Here is a 16,190-nt window from a genome sequence, read left to right as displayed (position 1 = left end):
AGGGTGTTCACTCCCGGGAGTTGAATGTGGTGGAGTGTGCTGGAACCAGCACTCACAGGCATTCAGGGAACCAATAAGACCCAACCAAGAAGCTTCTCCCCATCTGTCAGCTAAGAGGAAGAGGCCTTTCTAGATCACTTCCAGTATCTGAGCTTTGCTGAGGTCTAGGCAGAGGCAGGTGGATCCAGGAAACAGCAGGCAGAGAAGGAAGAAAACATACACTACCCCTGTCTAGTGTCTAGTCTGCATAACTCCTGGGGATACTAAGCTCTGGGTTATGGCTGTGGGGGCCCAGGACTCAAGACAGGTGGTGTATCTCAAGTCACACAGTGAGCAGAGAGCCCAGAGTTCTAGCATGCTCTGCGAACCTGCACACCCACGCTCCGCCCGGGACACCAGGCTGCCTCTTCTCCTGAGCTCCTCGAATCCTTTCTTCTTCCTCCAGTCCATCTGCAACTGAGCAATCCGATCAGGTTCACCCTATAAATAACCAGGAGGTTCTGAGCTCAGAGATAAGGTGGTCAGGTCTAGGCCAATGCGCAAGAGGATCTGGAGGACATGTGGGGCTTTTGTGCTGGCTTTTCCTTGCCAGTGTGGTTGGCCGTGGATGAGAAAGAATGTAGCAGAACATTGTGCAAGGCTGACATCTGTGGGGACAGAACTCGATCTGGCTCGCCATCAGGTCACAGTATCCTGGACAGTGCTGGCAGTGCTGAGAGACTCTTTAAATTCCAGGAAAGGCCCTACTGCAGGACACAAAATAATGCAGGGTGCTGGGACCTTGACAGTGCCTTTAGGGATGGGCTGCTTTTGTCTTCCACTAGATGTGGGACGTACGAAGTGGAGGCTTCCTTCCCCCAGCTGACAGGCAAATATGTGGGCCCTGGCACAAAACCTTCCCTTCTAGAATACAGGACTGGCTTACCTTTGGAAGGGATTCCAGAAAAACCAAGGATATTCAGAGAAAACGGAGTGTCATTCCCCCCCCCCCAAGGAATCAGTTGACTAGGAAAGGCAAGCATGCCCGCAGAATTCTTACTTATGATTATCATGATTACAATAGCCTGTTTTCCACTAACCAATGCAGCTAGGATTACACAACCACTCTGTGTTGGGTTGGAGGAAGAAAAACCAAGTCTGGAAAATTCCAAGTGGCAGCACTAATTTCAAACGGTTGGCTGCTACATTTGAATACATGTCTTTATTAGAAAAATTATAAGTGCATATACATCTTTTCATTGATATGACTTCAAAGTAGAAATTGTTGTTTCTCAAAAGGAGTTATTTGTTAAAAAAAAAAAGCACACTGCATACGGAAGCTGCCTTCTCCTGGACCATTTTCACATTATCTGGGAGATGTAATTTAAACAACACAAAATACAGTATTTATCACATTTAACACTGAACCCATCACTGCTCAGAGACTGAGAATCCAGCGAGGCTGTAGACTAACAAGTTTCCTGGGTGGTTTTTTTTTTTTTCTTCAACTTGGCAATGTCAATGGTCTGATGAGGGAATTTGAAGGTTTCCAGGAAGCATTTCCCAGGGACAGGGCTCCCTGGGAATGGGTCAGGGAAGATAGGTAGATGGAAGACGTGTACAGGGACCCCACAATTCTCATTCAGCTGCAGAAGGGTACACCGCCTGCCCAGGGGGAGGGGTGGTGATGAGCTCCCAGTGAGGGAGCCCATGGCCATAATATCAGGCAGCAGTCCAAAAAAGGTCAAATCGGATCCAATGAAAAAAAAGCTTGGAAGTTCTTGGACTTCACACAGGGAGGAACTGCAACCTTTGGCTCTTCAGGGCCTCTGCTCAAAGCAGAACCTCCTTTCTCTGGAGGACAGGTCCACACTCTTCCCACCCCCTCCTGAGCCTCCTCGCTGGGGTCTCAGCACCTGGCTGGGGGCTGGACAAAGAACAGTGAAAAACAACACATGGCACAGATTCGGATATAAACACACAGCACTAATGGGAGTCCCGGTCCCCACCCGGGCCCCACAGCTGCCTAGATCCTGATGCAAAGGCCAGCAAAGGAGCACAGACTTGGAGGTTACACGGAGCCCAGGGGAAGGTCAGGTAGAGCAGCACTGGACCAGGAGGAACAGCTGGTTGATCCCTAATCAATTAATGCACTTGACTCGGGTTTTTAAATCAAAAGGGGATGGGGAGCCTTTTCCTTTGCAAATTGACTATTTAAATGCATATTTGCTTTGGTTGGGCAGTCTCCACTTAGGAGCAGTTTGCAAGGAGAGCAATTGTTAGGCAGATACTTTTCCTTGAAGTTTCTACTCTTACCTATTTTCCCCACCTGTTGGGGAGAAACAAACAATTCTTTAACTGTAATCAAGATTTAGGGCCACGTTTATTTTCTTGGAGTAAGAGATTTAATGGCTCTGCTTAATATTGTTCCACATTTTCCATGACAGTTTTAAATACCCTGGATGATGTAGAAAAAGACTATCCCACTGAAAATGGATCATTTTACATATAATTCAAGAGCCCTGTAGTGTCCAGTTAATTTCAAAAGAGGGTTTTGAAACCTGCTCTGTATTCCTTCTACCTAATAATGGTCCCTGTACTCTATTCTATTCAATAAAATAGAGCTGATACACATTTTTGTTTGGCTGAGGGATTGGCTTTCCACCACGAAGGTCCTATATAAAGGAATATTTATGGAAATATTAACATATTACTGATAACACAAAGATCATTAAATCTAAAAACACCTACAATTCAAGATTATTTTGCTAGACTATACTTTCTGCATGTTGTTTACAGCGTCCTCTCAATGGATACATTTCTTTGTTTTGCCCTTCTTTTCTTCCATTTTCTTAAGTTAATATTTTTACCGGGATATTGAGCCAAAAGGGCAAAGTATTTATAAGACGAAATGTGAAACAAAACACATCAAGCAAAAACCCCTCAAGTGCCTACCTGCTGCATTTAAACTGTTTAATGCAAATCTACAAACTGGCCTCAGTCACGGAAAACACTCTACACGTGGGGGTTTTAACCTACTTTCCCAAATACCCGCTCTTTTCTAACAGGAAAACTGGGATGGACGTTCTGGAAGCACAAGATGACAGCAGTGGCGAAGTCCGGATGCCACCGTACAAGGTAGCAGATGGTGGGACCAAGTGGGAGAAAAGGTGAGGTTAGATTTTAATTGGGAAGGTATCTTCATGTCCAGGATTCATTATTTTATGGGTCAGGTTTCCAAAACCAAAAACAGAGTTGAAGATTCTTTTCATGTTATTGCCTAAACAATCATACATTTGATGCAATGGAGAAAAAACTGCCCAGGGTTCTGAGATACCACCTGTAGAAGTGTAAAAGGCTGGCGTCCTCCTGGGTCAACCCCGGTACACACCGCATTCCCCTGGGCTCTGTTGATCCTTCCTTGGTTTGTGATCAGTGGGAAAACCCAGGTTGTCCACCCAAGAGGGATCACAGCCCCAGTCAGGAACCTGGTCAAAAGACCTCTCCTTACTCTGAGCCTTTGCATCGGAGGAGCTGACAGTGTGTGCCCCGAGGACATTGGCTTTGAACAAGAACACAGGGTTGGACAGCGGACAATATTCCAAACAAGACACATAGGTGCACAGTGTTTTCAGAACTGGGTGGCATGAAAGACATTTTGATTTGCTTCTTGGTGCCCAGTTTAAATGAAAGCTTTGGTCTTGAGAGAGTCTTTATCCAGGGCGATGGAGACAGTCTTGGAGATACATGATGATGGATGAGAGAGAGAATGATAACAGCATGATGGGATGTAGAGAAGAGCTCAGGATGAGGGGCGCGCTCCCCCTGCCCTGGCCTCACGCCCCTGCCTGCCTCAGCTCGGGGAAGCCCTGTGATGCTCACCAGTGGGGAAGGCCCCAGCTCTCACCCCGAGGAAGGGCGAGGCTCCCGTCTGACTCTCTAAACTTGTCCCTGCAGCTCCCCCCCTTGCACGGGGCAGCCTCCACTAGGGTCTGCCCTGGTTCTGATCCGTCCCAGGGGCTCTCCATCCTAGAACAGGATGATCTGGGGTCTCAGCCTGCACAGCTCAGGGAGATACAAAACTCAGGAACCTCCAGTTGGGTGAGGGGCTCCACGGGAAAGATATTATAACAAAGCAAGTAAAATAATGGCCTTAGTCTAAGTTCCTATCTGTCACCAGTGACACTGGGATAATCAAACTAAATGAAGAATAAACACCATATATTTTGCTACATAATCAAATGGTGAACATAAAGGCAAACTGTGCAAAAGAAAGCCCTTGGAAATGTACTGGGCCCTGCCTGGGCGCATGGGGAGCCACTGCAGGCTCTTCCTAACACTGGTTTCAGACCTGGGCTCCTACTGTAAGGCTTCCTCAGGCGCCTGACCCAACCTGCGCCTCTCACAGCTTGAATCTCCTGTTAACAAGAACAGAGGGAGACACCGTTAAGGCGGGTTCCCACGGCAGCCAGGCCACGAGCCTAAGATGCCGAGCCCCGCTGCAGCAGGGCCGCCGTGTGCCTCCTTTCCAAGGCCCTGGGAAGGGGGAGGGTGGCGAGAGAGGCAGCCGGGGCTGAAGCAGAGGGATGGGCAGAAAATGGGAAGTGGAGAAGAAAGCTGGGTGCAGTTAGCATGGGGCACAGCGGACAAACAAGGGCACATAGACGGACGGCGTGGCACAGTGGTCACACGACAGGGCATGGACGGAGGGCTGGCAGCCCCTTGCCTCAGTGTGGCCCAGTCCCACACAGAGCCCGGAGCAGGCTGCCAGCCTGTAGGGGGCTTTGGCACCAGCAACCACCTCCATGAACCCCCCCACCCCCGACTGGTCCCAGGATCTCTTGGCCAGCACGGCAGGGGTAACCCTGAGATGGTGCAGGGACCATGCACCATTCACGCAGCACTGCCTAGCTTCAACTGAAAACAGAATGGAGTCCGGCGCTTCTCTCTTCCATGGCCACCCTGTCTTCAGCGAGGCTGGCACTACGTCAGCTTGTCAGATACAGTGAGTGCCCAGGGCCAGTGAAGTCATAGGAGGACAGGACTGGAGCCTGTCTGCTTTTCTTAAAGTGGGGCCACCCGTCTTGGTCCCCCCAGCCCCAGCTCCCCCAGCAGGAGTGGAAGGCACTGCAGAGAGCAGTCTGTCACCTCAGAGCAGCAATAGCTTGACCCACCACTGCTAGATAGCAAAAGCCCCCCATGGTGTTCAGGATGGACCTGCCGCCCCTCTTGAGGCACAGAGACATGCTGTTCCTGCTGTATGAGGAACGGAGAGCATGGGGCACGGCCTGCTGGCTCCTGAGTGCTTCAGCAGAGGTGGGACTACCCCAGCGCCGGTGACCCAGCCCAGGACCAGCAAACACCCTGATGCCTTAGGAAGGCGGGGAGCAGGTGGGCACCCTGCACGCCCTGGAAAAGGCCTGCTATCCCCAATGCTGGCAAGAGGGGCGCAGACTGAGATTGGCCAGATAGAAGGGACAGGGATGGGGAATAATGGGACTTTGGCTGCAGCGCCCTAGCAGGACGCTTCCCTAATGGGGAAAAGGAATGGGCTGTTCTGGGCTTTAAAACGTGAGGGGGACACAGTGTTCCAGGGGAGTCTGATGGGCGGGGATCTTAGGTTTTCTTCTCCTGATTCCATCTGTTCAGTGCTCCAACCACTTCATCTTTCTGGATCCACATACTGAATCATGACCCGGGGCCTGGGGTGCAGGGTGGGTGTTTATGTGGGACAGGAGGAGCACAGTCCAGACATTCGAGGTGTCCTTTTTCAAAGTACAACTGAAATCAGGGCCTTGCTCTCCCCTGTGATCCCCCTCCTTCTGGTCCAAATTAGAGAGACTTGGCAAGAAATCTTAGACATAAACCTGTGGGTGGTATGAGGAAGGTTCTAGAGTTTTCTAGAACACCATGTTCACTCTAAGCACGTATTTCCCACGAGTGAAAACTGAGGCAGCGGTATCCGGAAACATAATCGCACAAGGTCACAGAGACTCGCCCAGCAGGTGGGTGGGGACAGGCCCTTCACACAGCTCCTCTGTGTCAGGGACCCATTTAAAGAATCTATAAAGCGAATTGCCCAGCCAAGAGGCTCCCTGAGAAGTATTTTCCACAGCTGCTCCCTGGGAATGCAGAGCTGCCACTCACTCGGTGTCCAGAAACCACCCCTGCTCGGAGGTAAAGCCGCTTTTATAGCCCCAGGCCTGGAGAAGTCCCACCCAGGCAGCAGAGGGCTGGAGGGCCACTTGGGAAAGTCAGTCATCACCTGTGAAAGGGAAGGCCAAGGCTAGCTTGGCCCCACAAAGGCTGTGCCAGGCAGCACCAGCAGTGGTCAAGGGGACGGCAGAGGGCCCTTGCTGATGGAGGCTCCACTGCTGCACAGATGGCTCTGTGCAGACTGGGCAGCTGCACTCTGGCCTCAGCAGGAAGGCAGACTGTGAGTGGGTAGAGCCTGTGTGCTCCGGCGGTCACGGGCACTTGTGAGAGAGGGAGTGGAGGACGGGTGGGGTTCAGCAGCCCAGGGCAATACCAGAGACCCCAGGCCGCTCCAGACAGAGTCCTGAGCATAGTCTCCTCGTCCCAGACCACAGCCCCAGTCTCTGCACAACTACTTTCTTCATAACTTAGCAGACCAGGAAGGGCCTTAAAAAGCACCTAAATACGGGAGCCAGTGTGGCCAGAGGAGTGCTGCTCCTCCAAGAAAGTCTGAGCACCTGCACAGAAGGCAAAGGGTGTGCCCTGGAGGAGGGTTAGAGCAAATTTACAAAGCGCCGGGAGAGACAAGAGCAGCGTGCACTGCGGTCCATCTCGAAGTGGCAGAGAACTAGTTTTTCTTTTTCTGGGCAGCCTTTCTCTTCTTCTGTCGCTTCTTTTTTCCTATCTTTTCTCTTTTCCCCATTTTCTCTTCTCTGCGCCCCCTTAGATAAAATCAGTAGAACCATTAATGATGTTGAAATGAACTGGGGTCTGTCTCAGTCTGCACACTATTTAACACTGGCCTGGGATCAGTCTTAACTCTGTCTTCCGTCTTAGGCCTGGAGGCCCCTGGGCAAAGTACTTCATTAAAATGAATCGGACATTTTCCCCCTGACTCAAAGAGAAGGATTAGCCAGACCTCCAGAACATCTGTTAACTGGCTACACAGCCATGGCCAATTTCAGCTATTGCCTGAAGTTTCCAACCTGGAAAGGCATTCACATCTGAAAGGGTGTGAAGGCAATCCCAGGGCCATGCTGGACTTGGCCTTCCAACTCCCCTCAGTCCCATCTCCTCAGCCTTCCTTCCTTCTCAGTGCAGAGCTGAACTTTCTGCTTGAGCTAAAAAAATATCTGCACTTCACACTGAATCATACTTTGGAGGTTAGAGGCCCAACACTCAGATGGCCGTCCATGAGAGGAGACAGAAGGCGGCCTGATCCCACCTTCTCCTTTCTGGATGCCTGGGGGCTCCCCTGGGAACGACTGGGATTGTTCTGGAGAGCAAGGGAGAGAGCTGGTTAGCAGAATTTGATTAGAGCAACTGGCTCATGACTGTCACAGTAACATGATTCAAGCTGAATGGTATTTAATGATTTATGGGGTAAGGCCACCTGCTCCTGTGAAAGCTTGCTATTAACCATGGCCTGGAATTATGGGATTTTTACATGGGAAAATGTGAAAGCTGGATATTATGAGAGTCGAGTCTCTGGGGATTACGTGGGTGTGTTAGGAGAACTGAGGAAGAGGAGGAAGGGGAAGAGGAATTAGTGAGTCAAATATTATTCTTCAGAAAACTAGCATTGTGGTTTCTATCGGGTTTTTGGAAGAAAAAAAAAAGGCTCAAAAACTTAGGTTGCAGCTCTCATCTGTTCCTGAGCCAGGCCCGTGCTCATATGTGAACTCAGCAGGAGGGACTCAAGGCACCTGACCAGCAGGCCACCTCATCTTCATAAACTCCAGAAATGTATCTGAGCCCCATGTCTAACAACTAACGGATTTTATTTCAGGTAAAAAAATTCCCACATCCAGTAGGAGGTTGATACCATGAAACAATTAGCATTTTTATTGCTAGTGCATATAATCTCACATTGGATACAATTTTAGTACAAGTGAAAAAATAACACTGTGGCTAAACATTAAAAAGCTGCAATCACATTTATAGATCATATATATTTCTTTACAAATTGCCAGTGGTTTAAGATAATAGAGAAACGTAACCTACTGACATTTCATATGGCTCCACTTCAAATATATGAATTGTTCGACTATAAATATATTCTGAAATACAATTGTTTTCTAAAGAAACAATAAAAAAATGTGCACAAAAAATATATAAAAAATGCCTTGCAGAAAGATACAAATACCACCAGGCCCATCTGTGTGATCACATTTACCCATGGAAATGTCACCTTGCCAACATTTCTGATTGGAGCCTGAAACTCTGCTGTAGTTTCAGGAGGAGGGGTTAGCGGCAAGAGGCTCATTTATTCATTTGTTTTTTCACTTCTGATTGCAGAGTGTGCAGAGCCTCCATGGCATATATAAGCATCAGAGGCAATCACAGAACCAAATTCCTCAAAACAAGTCCAGATTGAAAATTGCATTCGAGTCTGCAAAGACCTGCCTTTTGAGGGGAGGTGGAGACAGGATCTCCCACCCCGCCAGGAAGAGGGCCAGCCCCATTCTGGGGGAGGCCAGAGAAGATTCTCCCAGAGGGCCTGAGCAGGAGGGGAGGGCGGAGAGAGGAGAGGGCTGTAGGGCAGGAGCCCCAGCAATCCCTCTCCTCCCACCGAGCATGTACAGAAATGGGAAGCAGAAGCAAGATGAAAGCATGTTACTGGAGGCGGGGAGAGGCCTGGGAATGACTGGGAGAGGGTCTCTGAGCACAGTCCCCAGTGACAGTAGCCTCTACACGGAGCCTACAGATCCAATCACTGAGCTCGAAAGAGGAGGCAGAGGTGGTGGCCGTTGCCTAGTACAGGTCAGTATCAGAGGGTCACCTTGTGCTGTCATTCTAGGACAGGCACCCCTGCGGGAGCCGCCCACTATCTTCCTCTGAGTCTGGAGGAAGGACACTTTTCTGAGCTCCATGCTTGGCCGTCACCTGACTGTGCCCAGACACCCCAGGGACAAAGGAAGAAAAGTTCCACAACAAACTGAATACAGATCGAAGTCATCACTGATTAAAAAAAGATAATGGGAATGATGTGATTATGAGGATTACGAGAAAACCGACAGCAGGAAGTGCTGTCAGTACAATAGAATTTCTTAGAAAAACCCCAGTTGTAGAACAGCCAGTGCGCAAGGGTACGGGGGCCTGGGTGGACATAAGCTGCGGTATCGTACCATAGACTATAAATGCGGTTGACTACATGCCGGGCCGACCTCAAGCCCGTTCCCAGGTCAGTGCGCTACCCCCAAGGCACACCTGGTCCCCCCCATTCAGGTCTTCCTCCCCCGCACCTCGCCCTTCCGTCTGCCACACGGGTTTTTAGCTTTCCTCAAGTGGATCTAGTGGAAAGTCCTTTTTGGCTGTTGTGCTTACTTGTTTAAAGCTTTCTCCAGGTATTCCTGAATCCACTTCAACTTCGGGTCAATGCACACTTGTCTATTGTTGTTCTTCAGCCTCGCCCTGCCAAAACAGAAGAGGCGACAGTGTGCGGCTGAACGGAAGGAGGCGCTGCCAGGATGTGGGCACCCACTCCCCTGACTCGATGTCAGGACCCTCACCGGTGCCACGTGCCCCATGTGGCGGGCTCGGGTTTGGGAGGAACTCAGGGGAACATATTCCTAGCGTTGTGTCAAGTCCTGTCGCAGAGAGAGCGGGAGGCTTTCCCGGGGAGCCCAGGGAGAATGCACACCAGGGAACATCTGAGTTGGTCTTTGAGGGATGGGAGGGAGCTGGGCGGGTGAAATCAAGGGGGAGAGAAAAGCAAGAGCAAAGACACCAAAGAAGCACCTGCATAGAGGGTGTGGAGGAAGATGGGCATTCAAGAAGTGGGTGGCCAGGTGTAGGGGCAAGGGGGTGGGACTTTGTAAGATCATCACGGGGACTTACATTGGAGAGCGACAAAGGCAGGTTTTTATTTGGATGCATCATCTTGGAAGTATGTGGTAAACAGACTTAAGAGTAAGCCTGGAGGTAGGAGGCCTGCAAAGAAGCTCTGGGGTAGTCTGGGGAAGAGAGGTGACAGGGCTGGGAGGGAGGGACAGTGCAGGCAATTTGCCAGAGAATGGTTTCCAGAGAGATTTTACAACGTCCCTCAATATTCCATGGTCACATTTTTTTTTTTTTTCAAATTCTAAAGGCACCTTCCTCCTAAGCCTCTGCCCCACTCACACCTCCCCCAGCCTCCCTGGGGAAGACTGGACTTCACTCTCCAGGTGTCCTCCCTAAAACCCTGGGTACCAGGCAAACTGAAGCAGTCTGAGGACTCTGCTGCCCAGCCACGCGTGGCTCTATGTGGACAACTAAGGCCAGTACAGTGGCTTGGGGACACCGCTGGGAGTCATACAGCCTGCCTGTTAAGTGACTGATACATGCAGAGGAAGGACGTGGTACAGAACAAGGGGTGTAAAGGCCGCCACTGCTTCTTAACTAATTCTGTGTTTGCCCACACCAGCGAATCATGTCTGGCTTCTTTAACTTCTAGGTACATTCCTAGCAAGTGGACCAGTGTAATCTGAACTACAAAGCAGGTCTATGGAGCTAACTTCAATGTCTGATAAAATACTTCTCAAAGAAGAGATAGTACTTATTTTAAGAAAATAAGTGACGGGTGTGCCTGGGTGGCTCAGTCGGTTAAGCATCCGACTTAGGCTCAGGGCATGATCTCACAGTTCATGAACTGTGCTGACAGCTCAGAGCCTGGAGCCTGCTTCTGATTCTGTGTCTCCCTCTCTCTGCCCTTCCCCTGCTCATGCTGTCTCTCAAAAATGAATAAACATTAAAAAATACTTATATTAAAAAAAATAAAAGAAAGTAAGTGAAAAAAACATCCATCTTCTAGCAGGTCTAAAACATCCTGCAAATGACAAACACATTCAAGGCAGCAAAGGCTAGCACAAAAAGACAAAAACAAACAGTTGGTATCAGGTGGAAAAGGCTTCTGGCAGTTGCAGCTTCCCTTCCAACTGTTGTGCCCCCTCCCCATTCTCAGCACTGGGACTTTGCAGGAGGTAAGCTCCCCAGGAGGGACCCTTAGCCTTGGCACCTTGGAGTCTAGCCACGTGACCACAACTCGCCATGTGCAGGCACGGGTGCGTCTGAGCACCGAGGGCCAAGTGACGAACGGCACGCACGGCTCTCCTCCTAAGCCAGCCGAGAGTTCCTGTGTTGTGTGGGTGTAGCTTCAGTCTGCCTCCTTCTTCACACGGATGAAACCAAGTATCAACAGCTGTCCTCAACACCAGCAAAACCAAAAACTTCCGTGTTGCGTTTGAGAAAATGCAGTGAGGGGAGCTGAAAATTTTGAGTTTTACCCAACGGTTAAAGACTTTGCCTGAATTTGGGTCTTGCGAGGTTTGGCTGTGTGATAAAGGATGAATCCATTTAGATTAGATCACCAAAGCCTGGAGACTGGCAGCAGAGACAACTGTTACTAGCAAAGGGCTGGCTAATTTACTGGACTTTGGAGGAAATTCTGGTGAAGCCCTTGTTTCCCTAGTCTGGAGGCATCCATCTATACTCCCATTTCCTGTGCTGAGGGAGGAAACTTGGAAAAGAGAAACAAGATCCACTTGGGGCACAGCAGGGAGCCAAGGGTAAGAGTGGCTTTTGAAGCTCCTGCCTAGTGGCTTACTCCAGGGCCTGGTAGTAATCACAGCTGCCTCTAATTATGCCAAGTTCAAGGCTGGTGGCTCAGCATGTGCCGGCTTTCCAGCATTTACAAGTTTTGAGCTAGGTGCCATTAGATTCAACACTCCTGGAAGGTGATGTTTGGACTTACACGATCTGAAGGGCACAGTTCGGAGTGTTGAGGATTTTGAGATGCTTGACGTTGGCTCTGGCAACGTGGCTCTCGAAGAATCGGCACGGACATCTGTAGCTCAGGCTGACCGGTTTCCCTAGAAGAGGTAATGAAAACAACGCAGTGTGTTATGATCCTGCCAGACCTTGGAGATACATGTGTGTAATATGCCTGCAGCCAAGGGTTAAGGTGGGGGAATGATGTTAGGATCCAGAGCCTTGGGTCAGGTCATGGGTGCATCCTTGCTAAGACCTCTTGGGCAGCACAGTGAGCTCCGGGAGGGCAAATGGACCTGCGGAGAGCTGGCTCCTGGGGGGTGGGGGAATTAAAAGAAATCCCCAACCCCCCCTTCAGAGTCTTAAGATAAAATATATTAATCTCAGGAGACAACTGTTTCAGTCCAAGGTACTGGGTTTCCCAGTTATTCTTTGCAAAATAAACTGCCCCAGGGCCAACTAAATAAGCCTTCCCCACTCCCTTCCCCCCAACTCAGGGAAAGAGGAGGGAGAAGCAGGAGGCTCCAGAAGCAGCGGCGCCCTGGGAATGCTGCCCTCCCCCCACCTGCAATCTTCTCTCCTCACATTCACCTTACACCCAGGCAACCACAAAGGAATCCCGGCAGATTTCCTACCTGGGAGTCCCCAGAGGGCAGGCCAAGGGTCCACCTTCTCCCCCTCACTCCCCTGAAGGCTGGGAGATTATCAGGACTGGAGTCAAAAGTGGCTTTCATTGTGCAGGATGCTACAGCCTCCTGGGTTTGTATTACCTCTTTGTTTGCCAATTCACCAATTTGCAAAATGCCATAATTGACACTCATTAGTTTAAATAAGCAGAGGGCTCAGGCAGAACCCACCACTACTCACCCTTTAAGTCTAGAATTGCAAGCCCTGGGGGGCTGCGATCTTTGTGGGCTATTTTTTTTTTCTTTCCTGCAGATTTTATCCAAGCCCTACTTAATACTCCAAATTATTTGAATTTGTGGATCCTTTCATCAGGGATTAAATGTATGTCTGAGAATATTTAGTCCAGAGATTAAAAAAAAAAAGTTTGCCTGTTTACAGAGCTCCTAGAGGCCTCCCAGTGGTTCTGAAGTTCCGTGTTTTGGGGCAAGAGACCTGAGGAAGCTACACAAAACCTTGTAAGGGGACTTAATTTTTTCTAAAAACTGTGTTCAGTTCAGAGACGGCATGGCTTGCAAACAGCAATCTATTTAGCCATCAAGTCAGGGAAAAAGAAGACCACTCAGGCCCCTAGGATCAAACTTGAATCCCTAAAAACAAGTAAGGATTTCAGGCTGCTCAGTGGCTCAGGGCCCCGGAGGGTGCCCCGGGAGCAGCCTTCACCTGTATATCCGAACTGACTCCAGAAAGTCATTGCTGGGGCCCAGCTTTCAGCAACTGCACCCAATCCCTGGGGTAGATGATTGTATTGTACTGCCCATGCTGCCCTGTAACCAGATCGCCTGGGAAAGCCACCAGGGGCTGGGGGCTGGGTGGTCTGGGTAAAGGGGGCCTGGGGGCTAAAGGGTCTGCTTAAAGGAGAAACCAAAGTCTACCCTCTGAGTGTCCTGCCTCCAGGCTCTTTGGAATGTTCCTGTGTCCTCCAGATCTGCCCAGGGACTGGGGAACTGGGGCTGAGTGGTGACACAGAAAGGGTCCCAAACCTAGTGCAGCAGCAAGCTGAAAGGGACACAGTGTGAGTGCTTCAGCCGGTGGGGGCTGCCGGTGGGGGTGGGGGCTGCTGCTCTCCCATCATGGGGAAGCTCTTCTGGCTCCACTAACCAAATAGTGGAGATCAGGCCAGAAATCAGAGCTGATTCTGAGCCCAAAACACAGGCTTTCTCTTCTCTCTTTTCCCCCCTCTACCCCCTGGGATTATCCATTTCCTTCAAAGGCAATTCTTATTCCTGCTCCCAGGACCTAGTTGCCTGCCTATCAAGCGGGGAATTTCAATAGGTTTTTTTTAAAGGGACAGAGCCCCAGGGTTCTTACCTAGAGAACTCACCTGGTGTCCTCTCCTCCAGCTTTTTGTCAATATTACTAACTTTTCCAACTAGTTTGGATGGGACTCTGTGTACAGGCCAGACACCTGATTGGCCTAGATGTTGCCAGGGTTGGGACCTGGTGCACTTGGCTCTGTTCAGGAGCAGTTCTAAGAGAACCTTCTACTCTTAATGCAGCAGAGCCCTGGCCAGCCTCTCCAACCGGGCCTCAGAATGGGGTCCGGCCTGGATGGATATAACCCCTGAAAGCCCAGGGCATCTAGAGCCCCAGCTGCTTGGCTGAGGTCAGGGGGAGGGAGGGCGGGCGCCTGAGCCTGACCCTGAACAAGAGTATCTCTCCAAGTGCAGCCCTGGAACCCAGTATGGGCACACGGGCTCCAGGAGGTCAAGAAGTATATTAGAGCCGATACACGCAAGGAGAACCAGACAGACCTAGAGCCCAACACCCGGATCTGGCCACTTGGCCGTCAAGAGGGCAATTCAGGGGGACAAACAACCAACCCTTCCCAGGGTCAGGATGAGTCTGTTAGTGAGGCTCCCTGCTCCCTCTCTGCTCCTTCTAGGCAGGCTACACCTGGGTCCCTGCATTCCTGTCCTTTCTGCAGCCACCAGGGGAGGAGGGCAGCTAGGGGAAGCACCATGTCCCTGGAGAGGTGCAGGATGACACTTCCACTCTCACCAGACACTCCATTGTTAATGCTCAAACCAGAGTGTCCCCTATGACCCAGGTGACCCAGGGCTTCAGCAGCACAGAGACTCAGCCTCGCATACTTTTTCTTGTGGCTAGGAGGTCCCTCTGCAGCTCTGACCAACTTGCTGCACTTATAAAGAACACTTCCTAGGCAGTCAGCTGTGATCCCCTGTGAGCCCTGGCCCTGCCGCCTGGCCCAGACACGTGCATGCTCACCTTACCCCACTGGCTTCAGGCCACTGCCTGTGAGGACCCAGAGGGTCAGCAGCAGGAACCCAGCCTAGGGCTGCCAGCCCTCAGGCCCTGCCTGGCCGGCCGCTGCCCCAAGGAACACTCGAAATGTCCTCCAACCCCGTGCAGTCTTTGTTGGCAACCTCGCAGCCAAGAAAGGAAAGAGCCGACCAACACGGCTTGTTTCGTGTGTTTAAAGCCAACGGTTTATTTTCTTTTGCAGCAGCGGTGTCCTGTGACAGGACAGCGAGGTTTCTCTTAAGCTTCCGAAGGAAAAAAAAAAAAAACAGCTCTCTCCCTCTCCCAGCGAAACGGGACACCACCTTTCCCAGTGGCCTAAGGCCTTGGCGATTGAACTTTGCTGCTGCGCTCATTCTGAGGGAAGAACGACGGCCTGGCCGGTAACAAAGGCGCCAGTCTGCAGGTGTGTTTGGGGGACAGGGAAGGGGCACGAGCGACCCCGGCGGCCCCTGGGCTTCTCTTCGGTGACCCCGGGAAGAGGCAAGGAAGCAGTGGCTGGACGCGCGCCCGGGTAAGCCGCGTCGTTGCGGACCGCGGAGCTGTGCAGAAGCGCAACCGCGCGGGGGGCGCAAACCCGACAGCTGCTCTGTTTGGGCTCGCCCGCCAAGCCTTGCCAGGGTGGGTGCGCGGAGAGAGGGCCAGCCTCGCCTAGAGGGGACGCCGCCCAGCAGCACCGGCCGCACCGCCACCAGGAGCGCGTCGCGATGCGAGACGCGCTTCTCGAAGTGCTGTCTCGCACACGCCTCTCCAGCACCCGGCGCAGCGGGACCTCGGAGTCCCTCGGCTTGGAGACACCGAGCCGCGCGCTGGAGGGCACTGGCTGGCGGTACGATCAAGGGGGACAAGAGCCCGGCGCCGCAGGCTCCCGACTCCGCTCTACTCCCCGGCGCCGCCGGCGCGCTCCCAGCCAGTTATCCTGTCCGACCCTGTGCAGCCGCTCACCTTCCCGGACCCCGAGCCCAGCTGCGGAGTGCGAAGCTTCAGGGCCGGCGGTGGCTGCTACGCTCGGGGCTTCGATCGCAGCGCCCCGCGAAGGGAGACTGCCTCGACCTCCCCTGTGCAAGGCGGCGCGAGCCCGGTTAGCACGCGATGGCGCGGGCGTGGGCAGAGGAGCCGAGCGCACTCACCGTCGCTGAGGCAGAGCGCAGCCAGCACGAGGGCCAGCACGGCGACGACCTTGGCATCCATGGCACCGGCGGACGGCAGGCGGACGCGGGCGGGACGCGGAGCGAACGCAGTGGCGGAGAGTGAAAGTGCGGCGGCGGGAGGCGCGCGCCGGGCACTTTAGAGGCGCGAGCCGGGCGGGGCGGGGCGGGGCG

At 51.9% G+C, this 16,190-nt stretch overlaps 1 protein-coding gene and 2 long non-coding RNA genes across 6 annotated transcripts in view; 2 read left to right on the top strand and 1 right to left on the bottom strand.

Annotated features, from left to right (window-relative positions):
- The window catches only part of LOC115285658, a 16,177-nt gene extending 8,234 nt beyond the window's left edge, over positions 1 to 7,943 (top strand). For both annotated transcript variants that reach the window (XR_003905632.1, XR_003905633.1), the window contains exons 3-4: positions 3,048 to 3,149; positions 7,838 to 7,943. This is a non-coding gene — a long non-coding RNA (uncharacterized LOC115285658). The remainder of the gene's footprint in view (positions 1 to 3,047; positions 3,150 to 7,837) is intronic.
- CXCL12 (C-X-C motif chemokine ligand 12) lies at positions 1,456 to 16,118 on the bottom strand. 3 transcript variants are annotated; one of them, XM_029932164.1, is made up of 4 exons: positions 15,999 to 16,118; positions 11,906 to 12,023; positions 9,502 to 9,588; positions 1,456 to 1,906 (listed from the first exon to the last, which is right to left on the bottom strand). In XM_029932164.1, exons 1-4 carry the CDS (start codon positions 16,057 to 16,059, stop codon positions 1,813 to 1,815), a joined length of 360 nt encoding a protein of 119 aa, XP_029788024.1. In that variant the 5' UTR covers positions 16,060 to 16,118; the 3' UTR covers positions 1,456 to 1,812. The 3 variants fall into 3 exon arrangements, with proteins under 3 accessions (XP_029788024.1, XP_029788026.1, XP_029788025.1); XM_029932166.1 differs by having other exon boundaries at positions 1,817 to 4,397; XM_029932165.1 differs by lacking the exon at positions 1,456 to 1,906 and adding an exon at positions 4,404 to 6,896.
- LOC115285657 overlaps positions 15,081 to 16,190 on the top strand; it is a 1,612-nt gene continuing 502 nt past the window's right edge. The window contains exon 1 of the long non-coding RNA XR_003905631.1: positions 15,081 to 15,274. This is a non-coding gene — a long non-coding RNA (uncharacterized LOC115285657). The remainder of the gene's footprint in view (positions 15,275 to 16,190) is intronic.

The sequence above is a fragment of the Suricata suricatta genome, chromosome 2 (assembly GCF_006229205.1).
Source record: "Suricata suricatta isolate VVHF042 chromosome 2, meerkat_22Aug2017_6uvM2_HiC, whole genome shotgun sequence".
NCBI classification, from domain to species: domain Eukaryota; kingdom Metazoa; phylum Chordata; class Mammalia; order Carnivora; family Herpestidae; genus Suricata; species Suricata suricatta.
The sequence above is the reverse complement of the archived record's forward strand: the minus strand, read 5'-3'. Positions and strand labels throughout refer to the sequence as shown.